At 40.2% G+C, this 20,140-nt stretch overlaps 1 protein-coding gene across 5 annotated transcripts in view; it reads right to left on the bottom strand.

Moving 5' to 3' along the window:
• CACNA1E (calcium voltage-gated channel subunit alpha1 E) overlaps positions 1–20,140 on the bottom strand; it is a 265,360-nt gene that overhangs the window by 232,111 nt on the left and 13,109 nt on the right. For all 5 annotated transcript variants that reach the window (XM_040360246.1, XM_040360249.1, XM_040360245.1 and 2 more), the window contains exon 2: positions 19,325–19,464. In XM_040360246.1, the coding sequence (XP_040216180.1) occupies positions 19,325–19,464 (140 nt within the window). The remainder of the gene's footprint in view (positions 1–19,324; positions 19,465–20,140) is intronic.

Below are 20,140 nucleotides of genomic sequence, written 5' to 3'. Positions count from 1 at the left end.
TGTTCTGTTCAATTGCTATATAAACGAGTGCAGGAGAAAAAAAACACGAGGGACATGGAGACAGAATTTTTTTCCATGTTAATACATTTACATTGCAGCAATTTGTGTCATATGGAAAATGGAAAGAATGCTTTTAGAGCATTTTAACCGAATCACTGGAGAAGGTAAAAGCTGTTGATGGAAAGTACAATTACATGACAAAGTTAACCAACTGCTCTTGCTCTGCTGGAATAGATTAAACAAATAGCACCATATTCTGAGGTGTCAGTAAAGTGCACCTGTCACTTGTACAAAGAAGTCAGATGCTTTACCACAAAAGCCACACTCATGTGATGCAAGTCCAGTAGAGCTACTAATAGGGTCATTTCACTAACCTGTGCGAGTTTTAACTGTGTGGTCATTGTTTTATTTAATAATTTTCTCATCAATTTGTTCATTTTCTATTAATAAAACACAAATGTTCTGCTGAGTAATTGTAATTTATGTATTTTTTTCAAGTAATTATTCACCACTACAAGCCCTTATTTTGAACTGTTACATTGTTTGTGTATGATTCGGCTCTATTTTCTGCTCTCCTTGATCTGCCCAGTGTCCTACATGCACTTTTATATTATAAATGCTGTTCTTTCTGCCTGGAAACTGGAGATTGTCCATAGCAACCAAAAAGTGTCCCTTTATGTCAAAAGTGGTTTTAGGCCAGCTAGAAAACAGCAATAATAAATTAGAATCACTTGCAGAATTGAGCGATAGTGATTTGTGGGGAAATTCGTCATCAAACAATAAAAGTAATGACAGCGATAATTGATTACATTCTTGAATCATTTTTTTTTATAATTACATTATTATTTGTTATAATTATTTATAGTTATTTATTATATTATAATTTATGATTTTGTGTTTCAAACTTTATCATACCTGGGATGTCTACTAGACTCTTGTTTGGACAGATTTAAGTGAGTTATTCCTAAGAATTACAGGCCTACAATATAAAACGCCAAATTTCCATGCAAAACAATTGTACCACTTTCAGCACCAAAAATCGGAAAGAATCATACTGTTGTCTGGTATAACATAGCACGATGAGCTGTCAGTCAAGAGAAAATTACAGACAATCAGGAAAAAAGAGGGACAAGGGGGTCAGAAGAAGCTAACAAAATATTAAAATAATATATTTTGTATATTTTGTGATCAGAAATTGTAAATATTCTGTATATATTGAGCCTTGTCCCTTCTAACTTTGTTGCCAGTAAGTTCCTCATGGTAAATACATGGATGAAGCACATTTAATTAGCCTACAATTCGTTATGGAGCTCAGTGGATTAAATATAGACAGTTTTTCCGATTGAAAAAAAAATCTTCAATTCCTATGTTGATAAACTTCAACAAGATGCCTCATATATCACATAGAACCAATGTTATTGCAGTTTGTCTTTTTTTTATTGATTTAATGTTCTCTTTTACTTCACATCAAAATTGCAATACATTGGGGTTGCACTCATTTTCCCCCAAAGTTTTTTTTTTTTTTAAATCATTGGATCAGTGGATTGTACTTTAACCACTTCCATACCAGGCACTTACGCACCTTCCCGCCCAAGCCAATTTTCAGCTTTCACCACTGTCGCACTTTGAATGGCAATTGCGCGGTCATGGTACACTGTACCCAAACAAAATTGGCGTCCTTTTTTCCCCACAAATAGAGCTTTCTTTTGGTGGTATTTGATCACCTCTGCGATTTTTTTTTGTTGCGCAACAACTAAAAAAAGACTGAAAATTTGGAAAAAAATACGTTTTTATTTTTTTCTGTTAATTTTTTTGTAAATAAGCTTTCTCTTTCAATTACGGGCACTGATATGGCGGCACTAATGGGCGCTGATGAGATGGCACTGATGGACATCGATGAGGTAGTACTGACGGGCACAGATGAGGTGGCACTGATTGGCGGCGCTGGTATGCGACACTGATGGGCACTCATAGGCGGCACTGATGGGCACACATAGGTGGCACTGATGGGCACACATAGGCGGCACTGATGGGCACACATAGGCGGCACTGATGGGCACACATAGGCGGCACTGATGGGCACACATAGGCGGCACTGGGCACTCATAGGCGGCACAGATGGGCACTCATGGGCGGCCCTTATGGGTGGCACTGATGGATACTTATGGGTGGCACAGATGGGCACTGATAGGTGGGCACTGGGCATGGATGGGCACTGTGGGGTGGCACTGATGGACACTGTGGGGTGGCACTGATGGACACTGGGGTGGCACTGATGGACACTGTGGGGCAGCACTGATTTTTCCAGGTTGCCAGTCAGTGCCCATTTGTGGGCACTGATTGGCATCTTTTTTTTAATGCTTTTTTTTTTTTTTTTTTTTACTTTTTATTTTATTTTTTGCTGGCTTTTTTTTTTTTTTTTGCCCACCCTGGTGGTCCAGGGTGGGCAGCCCTGGTGGTCCTGTGTGGCGATCCGAGGGGGGCTGCGCTGATAAACAATCAGCGCGAACCCCCCCTGTCAGGAGAGCCGCCGATCGGCTCTCCTCTACTCGCGTCTGTCAGACGCGAGTGAGGAAGAGCCATCAACGGCTCTTCCTGTTTACATCGTGATCAGCCGTGATTCGACACGGCTGATCACGTGGTAAAGAGTCTCTGCCGGAGGCTCTTTACCGAGATCGGAGATGCAGGGTGTCAGACTGACACCACGCATCACCGATCGCCGTGATGCGCCCCCCCACGGGCGCGCGGCATGAAATCCTGCAGGACGTTCTCGAACGTCCTGTCAGGATTTAATAACCACTTCCCGGACGTAAATCGGCCATAGGCCGGGCGGGAAGTGGTTAAGGTAAGGAAACAAGATAAAAAGGACTGGACAAAATGACACCATTTGTATTTTAACAAAAATGTAAATCAAAGAGTCACGCCACTGCTAACAGGTCAATATGCAACTTCCAATAAAAAGGGGAACAATCCAAAGAGTAGCCAATGCATTTCAGGGGTCAAAGAAACATTTTGGGGGCATTTTTGGATCCCCTAAATGTGCAAGATACTCTTTGGCTTGTCACTTCAACTTTTATTGGAGTAAAGTTTTATCTGCACCTCTTGTTGTGTCGCTTCAATTTTCATTTTTTGTTAGATTACATTACAAAGCTTCTTCTGAATGGCTGAGATAGGTGCTCTGAGGCCCCGTACACACGACAGAGTTTCTCGGCAGAATTCAGCCAGAAACTCCATCGGAGCTGTATTCTGCCGAGAAACCCGGTCGTCTGTACACTTTCGGCCGAGGAAACCGACGAGGATCTCGTCGGGCCAAATAGAGAACATGTTCTCTATTTCCTCGTTAGTCAATGAGGAAACTTGGCTCGCTGAGATCCTCGGCGGCTTCACAAGGAACTCGACGAGCAAAACGATGTGTTTTGCCCGTCGAGTTTCTCGGACGTGTGTACGGGGTCTAACTGTTTTCTTTTATTATGTTCCTCAAGCATTTTCGGAACACAGTGCTGTATACTGCATGCTTAGTCCAACAAACTAAAGATAAATAAAACACGGAGCTTTGAAATAGCAATAACAAAAACAAAAATATGGCCCAGCGCTATTTTTCCACTATTCTCAACCTTATATTTTATCTCTTGAAATTCTTCTAGTTTCATTCTTTTGCTTTCATGAGCCCATCTTAACAAGTAAACTCAAAGCTCTTAATCAATCATCATTTAAACACTATTAGCCGGATTCAGAAAGACTTACGCCGGCGTATCAGTAGATACGCCGTCGAAAGTCCGAATGCGCGCCGCCGTATATTTAAGCGTATTCTGGAAACCAGATACGCTTAAATTTGGCCAAGATACGACCGACGTAAGTCTCCTACGCCGTTGTATCTTATGTGCATATTTACGCTGGTCGCTAGGGGCGTGTACGTGGATTTACGCGTCGAATATGTAAATGAGCAAGATACGCCGATTCACGAACGTACGTATGCCCGTCGCAGTAAGCCACGCCTTTTACGTAAGACATACACCGGTGTAAAGATAAACCACCAAAAAGATGGCGCAGCCCATGCAAGGTATGGACGACGGAACAGCCGTTGTTTTTTTTACGTTGTTTGCGTAAGCGTACGTGAATGGGGCTGGGCGTAGGTTACGTTCACGTCGAAAGCATTGAGCCGTCGTTGTTTCGTAGGGAGTATTTGCGACGTGATTCTGAGCATGCGCCCGCATGCGCCGTACGAACGGCCCTCATTTACATGGGGTCACAGTTAATTTAAATGTAGCCCGCCCACTACATGCCTACTTTGAATTAGGCGGGGTTACGCCGGCCCATTTGCGCTACGCTGACGTAACTTGCGGAGCAAGTGCTTTGTGAATACTGTACTTGCCTCACTATGTTACGTCGGCGTAGTGCAAATGGGATGCTTTACGCCGGCCAAAAGATACGCCATTGTATCTGAATCTGGCTATATATTATCAAAAGTATTGGGACACCTGCCTTTACTTGCACATGAACTTTACTGGCATGCCAGTCTTTGTCTGTAGGCTTCAAAATTGAGTTAGCCCACCCTTTGCAGCTATAACAGCTTCAACTCTTCTGGCAAGGCTGTCCACAAGATTTAGGAGTGTGTCTATGGGAATGTTTGACCATTCTTCCAGAGGTGCATTTGTGAGGTCAGGCACTGATGTTGGACAAGAAGGCCTGGCTCACATTCTCTTCTCTAATTCATTCCAAAGGTGTTCTATCAGACTGAGGTCAGGACTCTGCGCAGGCCAGTCAATTTCTTCCACCCCAAAAATCGCTCATCCATGTCTTTATGGATTTTATTTTGTGCACTGGTGTGTAGTCATGTTGGAACAGGAAAGGGCCATCCCCAAACTGTTCCCACAAATTTGGGAGCATGAAATTGTCCCAAAATGTCTTGGTATGCTAACACCTTAAGAGTTCCCTCCACTGGTGGGCCAAGCCCAACCCCTGAAAAAAAAAACACACCATAATCCCCCCTCCATCATATGATTTGGACCAGTACACAAAGCAAGGTCCATAAAGACATGGATGATTGAGTTTCGGGTGGAGGAACTTGACTGGTCTGCATAGAATCCCGACCTCAACTTGATAGAACACCTTTGGGATGAATTACAGCAGAGACTGCGAGCCAGGCCTTCTTGTCCAACATTAGTGCCTGACCTCACAAATGTGCTTATGGAAGATTAGTCAAACATTCCCCAAAACCCACTCATAAGCCTTGTAGACAGCCTTGCCAGAAGAGTTGAAGCTGTTAGAGCTGCAAAGAGTAGAGATACTGTGTTAAACGGCACACAATGCACTGAAATATACTGCGTTAAACATTCAGTAACACACTAAAATATACTGCGTTAAACATGCACTATTTCAGTTTTAGCGACATAATTCCATCCTCGGTGTCAGGAAGTCTGTATAGGTGTTAATGCCTCAATTTACATCTAAAGATGTACAATTTTGTCAAATTGCTAGCATAGAAGTGGTCCAGCTGAATGTGACTAACTGTGACTACCTATCTCCCAAATATATATTTCAGCTGTGTATTTAGATATTTACCTGGAAGGCAACGTTAACTGCTGTTATCATTAAAGTGAACCTTTTAAATCGGCATGAATAAATCCCTGACATGTCACAATAGCCAGCAACAGTATAATGTTTCTGAAAAGCTCTACCTTTTAATTTAAAAATGTTTTCCTTGAGTTTCAGTCCAGCAACTTTGCCTAGTCTGAGATTATTTGGTTCCCTCTCTCTCATTGATCAGACTGCACATTGTAACTTTATAGCAAATCGCAAGGTGGGAGTCTGCAGCAGGGACTGATCAGCTGTAATATCAGCCAACAACTGTAGAAAAGGCAGGAATTAGCATGAATGTGTTATCTCTTATCCAACATTTCTGGCAAGAAAGTAGATGCTGACATTAGTTTAACATTAGTCTGATGCTGACATTTGTCTTATCACTGAGGGGGAGGAAACCAAACAAATGTTTTCTCCTTCCTGTGGCAGAAGGGCAGAGTGACAGTACCTTCTGATTCCCCCCAAGCAAGGAATACTTACCAATCAGTGTCCCTCACCTCCTCTTGGCCACAGGAACCAATTCTGAGTAAGCTCCCGTATCAGATGGTGTTGGAGCTTACCCAGGAGGAGATGTCACTGCTTGTTTAAGCCCGGTGACTGGCTGGTCAGACCAAAGCACTATCACATTGGGGGAAGTCATATGCTCCTCCATACCCACAAGCAGTGGAGCAAGGGCTCTAATGGAGCAGTGAGACAGTGAGGGAGAGTAGATGGGTGAGCCTACCTCACTGGTCTGGGGGCCCCCAGGAGCCAATGTCACGCTACCTTGAAGAGGCAAAGTAACAGTGTCTCTTTAATGCAGTATAATTGCTTAGAGAAAGATTTGTTCCAGTTTATGGAGAAGAGACCATCCTGGATATAATGAACTATGATTACAATAATGATTAGCACGAGTAAAAGATGTGCAACAATGGGATGAAAGATAATGTCACTGTAAAGAGGCTTACTGGAAGTCTTTGTAAATTCGGTCATTAATGCAAAGTTGTTAAGCGGATTACATTGTACAGTAAAGCGAGAACTGTATTTGTAACTTTGTATTTCTTAATTCCTTCTGAACTAAATAATAAGCAAAAACGTATTACAGAACCTTTACTGATGCATAGATAAGGTTCTTACTGTGAGACACCCTTGTGAATGAAAGGCTTTCTACCGCATCTAAAACTATCCCTAGACATTAGTGGGCAGTCTGAAGAAACAATCAGTTTTAGACAGACATTTGTCCAACTAGGAAAATTGTTTTATATAAAAACAATTCATAGATAGATATTGTGAGAAAAACGTATGTTTAGAGCTGGAATGTTTTGTATCCTCTCCCGGAATATTTTCCCTTCACCGCCTTTGTGGTCAGCACCAGCACATAGAGAGAGGTGAAAACTCTTCATCAGGGACATAAAATGACAAACACTGTGCAGACATATTAATATTTCTCTGTGGTATCTAAAAATATGGGGTGCATTTTACTTTGTGTTTACACAGTGGGTGCAGTTCAGCTCATCGCTGAGGCTGAAGCTTTTTACTCCTTTATTGTAACAAATCTATAAAATAATAGAACGGCAAGAGATATGAGACTGCCGATGCATTTCAAGTTACAATCTTGCTATACATGCTTATAGGGTAAGTTTCATCCCTCCTGCCACACTGTTATTTTATTGATTTAATATGTTAAAGGAGCATTTTAATTTTAATTTTCTTGTTCAGTAAGCAGCTCTAAGCTCCTTTTTAATATGTTCTAGACTCTATAACTCTCTGTTAACAAAAACATGTTGCTTACAGAGCTCAGTATCTCAAACTGAAATCCCCACACAAGCTCAAGAGGATATTTTAATTAGAGATATGAAGCCTAAAAATGTAGCAACTACTACATACTCTAATTCTATAAGGAGAACATCCATACGTGTTTTTACTCGAGATTCACACAAAAAATTCCTGTGATTTACAAGTTTTTTACATAAGATTCACTCTTGGGTTACATGTGTGCAAATCTTAGTAAAGAAACAATGATTATTATTATTATCATTATTATTATTTTTATATTATTATTATATATGATTTATATAGTGCCAATAGTTTACACAGTGCTTCACAAAGTAGGGGGGGGGGGGGCAGCACAATTACAGTACAGTTCAATACAGAAGGGACGGGAGGGCCCTATTCGTAGAGCTTACATTCTAAAGGGAGGGGGTGGTGGTACAAAAGGTAATTGCTGCTGAGAATGATTTGATGGGGGTGGCATTGATAAATATACCTCATTCTTTTCTGTTAATCCAGTGCAATGGAATTGCTTATTTGCACAACAAATATAAACCCACAAACACAATATTATATTATATATAAAAAAAAATTGTAGACCCCAAATCAACATAGTTTCCCATTAAGGTCAATTAAGTTCTGCCAGGAGAATGAAGCAGAAGAGAAAGAAATTACTCAAGTTAGTAACAGCCAGTATGGTGCCAACACTGACTTTATCAATCACCAGTGGATTACTTGTAAGAAAAGAAATGGCTGCACATCCAGGAATTCCAGGAGTTGGTAATGATTAAGAACAAGATGTTTGTGTAAAACGCGTCTACGTGACCTTGTGTTGTTGTTGTCTTTGGTGTTATAACTTTGAACAATAAAAGGCAATCGGAATTCCTGGATGTGCAGCCATTTCTTTTCTTATAAGATTCCCATGGAGGCGGGCCGGGGCTGGCACTCTATGAGATATTCCACCTCAGGTTATCAGCATACACCTGGAGCAGCGGCTCTTTTTCTTTGTATATCAATGGATTACTTATTCACACTCCAGGATTAAGCTACAAACCCAAAATTAATTGTATGGCAGCAAAGCACCAATCCAATTGGAACAAATTAATAAAGAAGACAGATGGTAGCCAAGTCGGGGTGTACTCAAAGAGAACCTGTACTCTCAGAAAATGTTTTAACCACTTGCCCACTGGCCACTTAAACCCCCTTCCTAACCAGACCAATTTTCAGTTTTCGTGCTCTAACATGTTGAATGACAATTACTCAGTCATGCAACACTGTAACCATATGAAATGTTTGTGCTTTTTGTCGCACAAAGCACAAGCTTTCTTTTGGTGGTAGTTTTTTTTTGCGCTATAAATGTTTAAAAAAAGGCATTTCTCACACACAACATATGTATACTTGCAATGACACTTGCAAAACACATTCTGCTTCTCCTCCTGAGTATGGCGATACCATATATGTGGGACTTTATACACAGCCTGGCCACATACAGAGGCCCAACATGCAGGGAGCACCGCCAGGTGTTCTAGGACTATAAATTACACATTTCATTTCTTGACTACCTCTTACACTTTTGAAGGCCCTGGAGCACCAGGACAATGGAAACGCCCCAAAAATTACCCCATTTTGGAAAGTAAACACCCCAGCGTATAATCTAGGTGGTAGGATGAGTCTTTTCAACATGTGATTTTTTTCCACAAGTTTTTGGAAAATGTGGAAAGAAAATGAAAATGCTTTTTTTTTTTTTTTTTTTTTACACAAAGATGTCAATTTATAAGATATTTCTAACACATAGTATGTACATAGCAAAAATTACACCCCAAAATACATTCTGCTGCTCCTTCTGGGTATGGCAATACCACATGTGTGACATGTTTCCACAGCTTGGCCACATATAGAGGCTCAACATGAAGGGAGCACCATCAGGTGTTCTAGGGATATAAATTTCAGATCCAATTTGACTACCTATTACAATTTTGTGCTGCACTGTAGTGGCACTAATGGACACTGTAGTGGCATGAATGTGGCACGGATGAGCACTTATGTGGTATGGATATTGCACGGATGATAACTGATTTGGCATGAAAGTGGCATGGATGAGCACTGATGGGGTATGGATGTGGCACGGATGAGTACTGATGTGGCATGGATGTGGCACGGGGTGAGCACTGATGTGGCACGGATGAGCCATGGATGGGGATGGATGAGCATGAATGAGCCATGGATGTGGGGATGGATGCCCCATGGATGGGGATGGATGCGCCATAGATGAGAATGAATGAGTCATGGATGGGGGTCGATGAGTATGGATGAGCTATTGATGGGAATGGATGAGCCATGTATGGGGATTGATGAGCCATGGATAAGGATGGATGAGCCATGGCTGAGGATAGCTAAGCCATGAATGAGGATGGATAAGACATGGATGAGGATGGTTGAGCCATGGATGGGTGAGCATAAATGAGGATAGATGGGTGAGCCATGGATGGGCACAGATCAGCGCTGTGGGCACTTCAGATCTAGCCCACAGCGCTGCAGCACCGCCTTCCTGCTCTCCTTGCACACTGTACTGATCTGGGCAAGGAGAGGGGAGGAGCTGAACCGGACATGCTCCGGCTTGTTGACAAGTGGTCGCTTTGTGATTGGACAAAACGATCATGTTGTAAAGGGCCACTGTCATTGGCCCTTTACCCTGATCCGATGGTCACAGAGACTCCCTGGTGCGTTCCCCAGGGGGCACGCAGGAGCGTGATTCTGAGAGGACATCATTGTACGTCCTTTCAGAGTTATGTGACAGTGTTGTAGCCGTCATTTGGCTATGGCCCGGTCGGAAAGTGGTTAAACTAAGCTCCCCTTGTACAGTGGACATCATAAGCTGTACATTTTTAACTGGATGGTTGTCAGAGAACGGTTCTTAGAATGTTTGGCACACCTGCAAATGTCCAGCAAAATAAGAGATTGGCACATATAAATTTGCGTGCACAGGCCCGAACAGCTATGAAGATCCATGTGCCAGTGTGCATGCTATGCGTGAGAGATTCTGGTGCCCAGTGGACTATTTAAAGCCAGCAGTATGAGCCATTAGTTGCTGGATGATCTTCAGCTCCCCTCGTGTGCTCCGGTGTTCCTGTTCTTGCTTTTATTGAATTTCCTGTTACCGACCCTGCCTGCCTTTGACCTGTTTTGGCTCCATTCCTGGCTTTGACCCTTGACTTGTTCCAGTGACCCTGTTTTTCCCGCTGATCCATGCTTGACTTCTGGTTTGCTCTTCTGACTTTGCTACTGCCTGGTTGATTACCAGTGAATGACCCCAGATGACTCCTGACCCTGCTTACTGCTTACTCTTGGCTGACCTTCCGTGCATGATTTCTGGCCTGGCTCCCGACTCTCCCTGATCACCCGGTACTCCTAAGGGACTCAGCAGCCACCATCCAGTGGGCATTGCTTCATCACCTCAGCAGCTAATAGGTGCTTCTCTAAAGCACTCCCTGTTTCTACCTTCAGGGGCGCTCTGCACTTAGCTGCAAGGGAAGTTCTCTCAGCACTTCGGCCTCCGACCAGGTATGTGAAAGTGGTGTTTATATGAATACATACTTTCTCAAAGTTTGTATTTGAACAGGCTTAGGAACACCCACTTGTGATTGTGCTTGGACCTAACAATTTGTTCTCAAACACTAAGCATTATCACATGCCACCTAAAAGCATACAAAATTCACAATGCTGCCAATTAAACATAATTTTGACAGGCCAGATGGTATTTTGCTATGCAGTACCTTTGCTTACTGTTTACAGAGAGCATACTGGCTAATGGCCTGCCTCCAAACATATACAGTACTGTATAATGGGAGCTAAGAAATCATCTTAGGTGCATGGCATATGAGTTTTTAGTTGGCTGACCAATGGCATGCTCAGATCTAATTTAGTAGCTGTATTATATTTGAGGTCAATCAAATAATCTAAAAAGCATATGTACAGTTCAGTAAATCCATCGGAGATTGGATTGCCTTACTCCTGTTGCATCATTAAGAATGTGCAATATTGCTTTATAACTGCCTATACCAGATAAAAGGTGCTGGGATCCTCTTTAATTACATGTGATGGGTGTTTACCGGTCTTAAAGTGTAACTAAAGGCAAACATGTTTTTTTGTAATTTTCGATAGAGTAGAGAGGGATTAGAACACGTGTCAGTTTTGATTTTTGTCTATCCACCGGTTAGGAAGATTCATCCTTTCTATTTGTCCTGTTTACCAATATCATCGAACGTGAAAGTAAAAGGAAATCCCAAACTTTGGATTTCCCCCAGAACAGTATTAGAAGGGACATCTTTTGATAGGAACATTTATTCAGTTGTACCCGACGACACCCCAGGATTCCCTCCTTTCTGTTTTCACTATGGGACAAGAAGTGAAGGGAAATGTCGCCAATGAAACACAGATGCCAAAAAAATCTGACAGGGGTTATAACCCTTCCTTACTCTATCCATTATTAAAAAAAGGAAGTTTTGCCTTTAGTTACACTTTAACTGCTTTCGGACCACCCACCGCACATATACTGTAGCAGGGCGACCCGGCTGCGCGAAACAACGTACCTATACGTCGTTCGCTTCACCTGGGTCTGGGGCATGTGTCGCCAGGACCTGCCGATCATTCCAAAGAGAGACAGAATGGCGGTCTGCCTCTGTAAACAAGGCAGATTTCTGTTCTGCCAGGAAGGAAAATGGAGATTTTATGTTTATGCTAAGCTGGATCTGGATCAACTGTGGGTATAGAATTGGGTATATGGGATTGTGCGATATTTTTTATTTTATTTATTTCTATGGTTGATCTAGATGGACTTGTGTCTTTTTTCAACCTAACTAACTATGTAATTGTAGCACTACCCCTGGAGGAGCTGCTGGATTGTTTTGGCTGGCACATTTACTTCGTGGCTCTTCCGAATTCCTAGGGGTGAATGGTGCATATAGCAGTAGTAAAGGAATGTCCGCAACAAGTGTCTTTTCTGTGCTCTTTATTACCCAGCCGGGTAAAAACAATGAACCGGTGATGAAAGGGATAGAGTTTGAAAGAAGAAGGAGAACAGCAGATTCAGGCGTAGTATTTGGAACAGTCCTGATCCCATATGTAACACTTTCAGTACCACTCCTGCCAGTGTGGGCTTATCGTACCCGGACAGGCCTCTCTCACTGACCTGGCAGAGCGGAGTATCACTCAAACCTTTTGAGAAAAAGTCTCTGCCACAGACCCTCCTTGGAATGAACTTGGATTTGAGGAAAAGTCTCTGCCACAGACCCTCCTGGAATGGATTTCAGGGAGACAATCCTTCAGTGTCCGGCTACCTTGATCACCGGTGGTTTGTCGAAATCCTTTTGGACCGCCAGCCTCTCATTGGCGCTCCTCAGATGGACTCCCCACCGAACAGCTATACCGCTTGGGATCTTCAAAAGTGGAAACCCAGTCAATCACTGGGTCCCCGACGTTGCTCAAATGTTCCAGACCAACATGGTCCTGGAACCAGGAACACCGCATGGCACGTGTGCCCCGGCCAGGTAGGCCATAACCCCGGGGGGGCGTGATGTGGTCACCCTAAAGGTGGGTGCCACACTGGAAGAAGAAGACCCCGACTCAATGGTGTCTGTCCCATAAGTACCCTCTTCCAGCATGCCCAGCGAGGACACTCCCTCCTGATTGGCTGCTGGAAAAGAACACCCAAGTCTCAACTCTGCTGCTGCCACCTATCGCCCTGGGGTGGAATAGCACCCCAGCAACAACAGAATGAGCCCACAGCACAGCCAAGCTGAAACAGAGACCCTATTTGAACTTTGTAATTTGGATCAGAGTCATTGGTACTCTGATCACCCTCTAAATTTCAATAGCACCGGTACTTGAAAGTAACCAGGCACTACATAATTATCTCTGTTTTCCTTCACTGTCAGCCTTCCCCCCCACAGTTAGAAAGCATTCCCTAGGAGCACAATTAACCCTTTGATCGCCCCTGATGTTAACCCCTTCCTTGCCAGTGTCATTTATACAGGGATTTATTTAGCACTAATCACTGTATTGGTGTCACTGGTCCCCAAAAAGTGTCACTAAGTGTCAGATTTGTCCGCTGCAATGTTGCAGTTCGTGAAAAATCACTGATCACTGCCATTACTAGTAAAAAATATAAAAAAATAGTCAAAAATCTATCCCATAGTTTGTAGATGCGATAACGTTTGCGCAAACCAATCAATATACACTAATTGGGATTTTTTTACCAAATGTAGCAGAATACACATTGCCCTAAATTGATAAAGAAATATTTTTATATTTAGAAAACAAAATGTTGTTTATATCGCAAAAAATATGGTGATCAAATGCCACCTAAAAAAGCTTGATTTGTAGATAAAAAAAGCCATACATTTTGTATGGGTACAGTGTTGCATGATCGCGCAATTGTTGGTTAAATCAGTGTCATCATTAAGGGGGTAAAACCTTCCGGGGCTGAAATGGTTAAGGCTGGCCATGCATGCTTCAATTTTGCATCAATTATTTTAAAGTAAAATTTTAATTCTCAAACATAATTACTGAACATTCTCTTCAATTGCCAAATTATTATTACAACCACGCTCATTGTATATAATCAGTTAACGTGTATGTAAACCCAAAAACTAAAATTAGAAATCTTTTACTTTTAGAAGTCTAATGTTTTAACACATTTACATTCCATCCATATAGTTACGACTTTGTCAATTACACTTCCCATGACAACTATCACCTATGGAATTACAATGCAAATGGTGGCATTGTCACCACTCTATGCTCACTCACATTGTGGGATTTCAGGCTGCCATGCCATGCTAATACACAACATGCCTCCAAGTTTCCTCATTTTCAGATCACCTTGTCAATGTCTTCTATTCATGGTTATTAAAAACACTCTCTGTATCCATAAGAAGATCTTAGTCAAGCTTCTCCATTCAGAAGCAACAAGCTCCTGCGAGTTTGCACCACCTAACTATGCACAAAAAGGATTGTTTATAATGGTTACTGGGAAAGCTTTAAATATATATATATATATATATATATATATATATATATATATATATATATTTTTTTTTTTTTTTTGAGTCTTTTAAAAATTAAAATATTTTTTTAGTATCCAATGCCTGCACTATATCTGAACACTTTCATGTTTACTTCGTTATTTCTATGTACCAAAAAAAATTAATTAAGGAAATACTAATTGAATTGAACTTAAAAAACATTTGATTGAAAAGTATCTTAAAACATCCCATGGTTTTAGGTTTAAAGTATCTTAATGTCAAAACAATAATACCAAATTGATAGGATTGAAAACCGGACCACATGGATCTAGACCAGGGATATGCAATTAGCGGACCTCCAGCTGTTGCAAAACTACAAGTTCCATCATGCTTCTGCCTCTGAGTGTTATGCTTGTGGCTGTCAGAGTCTTGCTATGCCTCATGGGATTTGTAGTTCTGCAACATCTTGAGGTCCGCTAATTGCATATCCCTGATCTAGACCCATAACCCATGGATTACAATAGATGGACAATCTACCCTTGACAGCATAAATAACAAAAACATATATATATTTATGTGGAGAATGTCTGTAAGTAGGCATTGTACCATATTTCTTTGTGTTTTACTAAGAAATGTTTCCTGTGCAGCAAATTAATTTGTTCCTCTTATTTTGTTTACAGTTGGCCAATTATAATGAGAAGAGCTGTCTTTCTTGCTAAAAACTCCAACATAATTCCCAGAAGAGGAAATGAAATAAATCTCAGGATGCCTGCAGTGCAAAGAAGCAGTTAGGATGTGGGTTTGATGTCTAAATTATTTTACATCTTGAGTGCTAGGTTTTAGCACAGAAAGCCATGGTACACAGTGTGTTCTGATAATCCATACAAAATAATTATTCATCAAGCTGGAAAAAACAAAACAAAAAAACAAAACTGCAGAGCAGACATGCATTCCCTACTAGTCTGAACATGCATGTGTGCTTAAAGAACCATATATTTGGATTAAAGTAGATGTAAATCCTTATTTCATGACATACATGTTATTTCCCTAGAATAACACCATCACCAAGGTGTCATTTTCTTGCTGCTCGCCTGCTGCCTTCTTGGACCTGCGTGTGTCCCAGAAAACAACGGAGCCATTCAGGAAACTTTTCGGTAAACCCTGGAGGCTCCACAGACGGTGTCCCTTAGTTAGAATGGCGGCTGCTGCACTCAATCTGATGGATGGATCAGCCTCGGGGGCCGACATTGCGGGCTCCCTGGACAGGTAAGTGTCCTTATTAAAAGTCAGCAGCTACAGTGTTTGTAGCTGCTGACTTTTTAAAAAAAATGTTTGCGGCTGGAACACCGCTTTAAGATTATTGTTATGCACAAGACCAATCTTTATTCTTTTTGAAAACATTTTAGTAAGTAAAACTGAAAATGATGTTGAGGAAATAGCTTTAAGAATACCTTTACACTTTTTCTTTTTTTAGATATAATTGTGTTTCCCACTTTGTGAATACAGAGAAGCTGAAAACACATATGTGATGTATCTTTCTGGATCTCAATATGAATTGCTAATTCAAATTATTCATAGTCCTGTGTTGACAATTTACATGCAACAGCTATTTTCAGTCTTGTTTAAAATTCACATAAGCTCAATTTGTGAACTACATATGGTAAAATAATATATATATTTTTTCGTTAAAGGGGGAATCAGTTGCAATAATTAAACCCATGTGGCAAATAGTATCATGAATAATTATTTTCAAATAAAAATAGTAGTTCACAAAGGCATTTGTACTACTATGCATTTAGTAAAAGAAATAAAGATAGGAATATTACAATTTTTTAAGATTTCTCTGTTTTCTTGTGAAGTAAAAGTACAGATTCTATACAACACCTTGCTCTGATATAAAACCTCTTGAGAAAAAATAAAGTTTTTGTTAATCATTTATAAAATGCTTCTGATGTTCTAAAATATATTCTTAAATGTATTTACTTTTCCACTGTGGGACATCTTAATTCTTAAAAATCTCAGGACCAAATAATGATACAGATGCAATTTCCAGAGCTTCAAATCCTCACATTTGATTTACAAATTGACCAGTTGTCTGGGGGAGTAATCAGGCAGGTGAGCAATAAGTGATCGTCACAAGGTGTCACTTAAGCCAACACATGCCAGAATGAGAATACCTTACCTTTTGCAATAGGTTAAATAATAAATTGGGAGTTTATTTATTTTCATAATATTTCTGTAAAAAGCAAGGGATTTTAGCAAAATTTTGCCATATTAACTAAATGCATTAGCGTAAAAAAGGAAGGTATAATGTTTTTGGTTGTCTTAAATGGTGCTATGGGCTGTAAATTTGTTCTGAGTGTATTATAAACTCCTGTTAACTGTTCTGGAACTGTCCAAAAATAGCCAAATAGTCCCTATAAACCTTGTTGTTTAAAGTATTTTTTTCTCAAAAAGGAAAAAGCATACAGATATGTTCCAGTACACAAACATTACTTAAATACATAAAAAATAAAATAAAAAAACAACCCAAATTCAAAATCAGTGAAATAAACTAAACTATGCCAAGTACATCCAAAAACTAAATAAAGACAGAAAAAATAATATACTTTTTTCCATGCACAATTTAAGTACACTTCAAAAAACAAAACTGAAATTATTTGCTTCTGAAAAAGTTTGCATATATGGTAATATCAGTATTTTTGCACTGAAACCACATTTCACCAAAATTACTCCACTTCTCCCTGGTGGTGATTCTACACAATGTTCATCTATTTTGACAGTGTCATAAGCTGCAGTCAGTTTTTTCTTAACAGTCAGGCCCCGTACACACGACCGAGGAACTTGACGTGCCAAACACATCGAGTTCCTCGTCGAGTTCAGTGTGGAAGCCGCCGAGGAGCTCGGCGGGCCGACTTTCCTCATTGAACAACGAGGAAATAGAGAACATGTTCTCTTTTCGGCCCGACGAGTTCCTCATCGGCTTCCTCGCTGAAAAGTGTACACACCACCGGGTTTCTCGGCAGAATCCAGCTCTGATCGAGTTTCTGGCTGAATTCTGCCTAGAAACTCGGTCGTGTGTACGGGGCCTCATTCAGCAAGAATGCAGATAAAACTGACACTAGGTCAGTAGATTACTGTGAAAGTATGGTACAGCGAACAGATAAACATGCACAAATAACTTCAAAATACCTTCCTTTTTATTAATTTATTCATATATACGCACACATGATCACCTAATGTACATAATCTTACTTATGTGTGTTAATGTAAAAACCTTGACCCTACCTACAGCTTGAAAATATATGAACGCAGAGGTATTTCCTTACTCCAAATACAGATTCTAGTTCTTGTTTAGCATTGCTAAGGTCATTAGACATAATCCAATGCTAACTCATCTGCTTCTTATATACTTGCAACATTTTGTTTTAAAACCACAAAAATCATGTCATGACAAAGCCTTACCAATGCCTTCTGTCTGCATCCCAAGGAACTTGGCTGATCATGAACAAATTTCCAAAGCCCAAGGCAAACCCTCTACTTATTGAGATAAAATAAGATACTATATGCATCCTGGAGATTAGATAAATTGGGATTGTGCTACCAAGAATTTTGAAGAAAAAAATCTCCTAAGCCCTAGGTCTATCGCCAAAAGACAAAAATTACTGTACAGGTCATTCATAACCAATCGAGTCCACCATTATAAAATAATTATGCCAGATGTTAACAGGTTATTTCATGACTTTGGGATGATTATTCAATTAGAGAGATCCAAAAAAGATTAAAACTTCCCAGACTGCTCATTAAGGAGGGAATTAACATATCAGCTGTTGGGCAATAGAGATTAATGAAGCGGTTGCATAGGTCATTACTAAAGAAATTCGAATTCTGAAGTAAAGTGAGCCCAATCAAAGAGAAAAAAAAATTGCCCCCCTAGACTCCAGTACTGAAAAGGTATCCTGTCAGACAATTTGCATGTTTTTAAATGGTCATATTGTTACACTTTTTATTTACCAAATATATGACCAGCAAACTAACATAAACTCAACGGGGATTAGAACCCTATTCAGGAATACATTTTAATTAAACGTAAAAAATATTTATATATATGTTTTAAAATATTAAAGTAAACTATGTCTGAAAATAAAAACATGCAAGCATTTCTCCTGTAAAAATATGTAAAACTGTGAAATTGCACTTAATGAAAAAAAAAATTTCTTTACAAAACACCAAAAATTCAGGGAGGTCACAATGCTCCAGAACATTAAGGAACTTGCACCACTGTCACTTATGGCAGTTACATTGTGGAGAAGGAGGGTTAAGCCTAGTAAACATAGACCAAATGTCGGGCCACATGAAGCAAATTCAGCCCGTGTGTATGGCAGCCGGTCCAAAAGAAACCAGTCAGTCTCAAGTTTCCACGAGAACGAATCTGGAGAGGGAAGTTTCTTTTAGGCTTTCATTTCCATTCTGACATGTTTTGCCATCTCTCTTTATTTGCAGGCTTCTTTGTTTTTTTATATTTTTCACCTATATGTTATCTTTTTTACCATGCTTTCTTTTTATTTTGACACTATAAACATTAATAAAGTAGTGAATTAGTGTGAACTACTGTAAAACTGAACATAATAATTGTCCTGATCTTTATAACAAGCCTCATACAAGTTTATATCCATTAATGTTATAAGTTCCCCAGAAATTAAGTCCCTGCTATAATTTTTCTTAAACAGTGCCAATTGATTATCTATAACACATCATATCTGACATTTTCTCTTATGTTTGTTTTTATTACAGCATTGGAATTGTAGTTATATCTGGCATTTCAACAGATAATAAGGCACAAATTAAAAATACATCCACAGAGTTTGCAAATAAGCTGACGTTTAACTATAGTGACCATACAAAATATGGGAACAGCACTTACCCATTGCAGAACCAGTGGTAGATAAAGAATTTAAGCATAGGACACTCACCCGCTAAGCACTACTATAAAGTCCATGACATTCCAGCCATTGCGGAGGTAAGAACCTTTGTGAAATACCAGTCCTAGGGCAACAATTTTAATTCCAGCTTCAAAACAAAATATCCCTATGAAATAGGGCTCAGTCTTCTCCTGCAGGCAAGAAGGGAAACAAACAGACACGCTTATGAAGGTTTAAGGTTTTTTTTAGGGGGAACATAAATGTAATTATTGAAGGAAAAGTATCATGTATTTTTGGTGAGCACAGATTGTTTTATTATTACAACATTTACTGTAAAGTAGATCTAACCCCAATCACTAAATTCTTATATATGTTTTAACATGTTAATGTATAGTCATTGGAAAAGTTGTTTTTATTCTTTTTAAATCTACAGCTTTCATTAGAATTATAACTGATCATTCCATCTTCCAATTTTGCTCCTGTTTTGGCACATGTGCCCTTGATGGAGAGTACAAGTGGCCATGATGATACATTGTGTAGAAATGTTCAAATATTTTTACTATCAGGTCAACAGTAAGGATGAGCTGCTGATGCTGGTATAAGTTCAGACAGACACAAAGGCCCGGATTCATATACATCGGCGCATATTCATGCCGGCGTAGCGCATCTAATATACGCTACGCCGACGCAGCGCACAGAGGCAAGCACAGTATTCAGGAAGCCAGTGCTCCCACTCGCTCTCAAATCTACGCTGGGTTTCCTCGGCGTAAGCCAGCGTAGGTGGAAGTGGGCGTAAGCCATGCTAATGAGGCGTGACCCCATGCAAATGATGGGCCAAGTGCCATAGAAGTACTTAAAATGAACGCG

The sequence above is a fragment of the Rana temporaria genome, chromosome 7 (assembly GCF_905171775.1).
Source record: "Rana temporaria chromosome 7, aRanTem1.1, whole genome shotgun sequence".
NCBI classification, from domain to species: domain Eukaryota; kingdom Metazoa; phylum Chordata; class Amphibia; order Anura; family Ranidae; genus Rana; species Rana temporaria.
The sequence above is the reverse complement of the archived record's forward strand: the minus strand, read 5'-3'. Positions and strand labels throughout refer to the sequence as shown.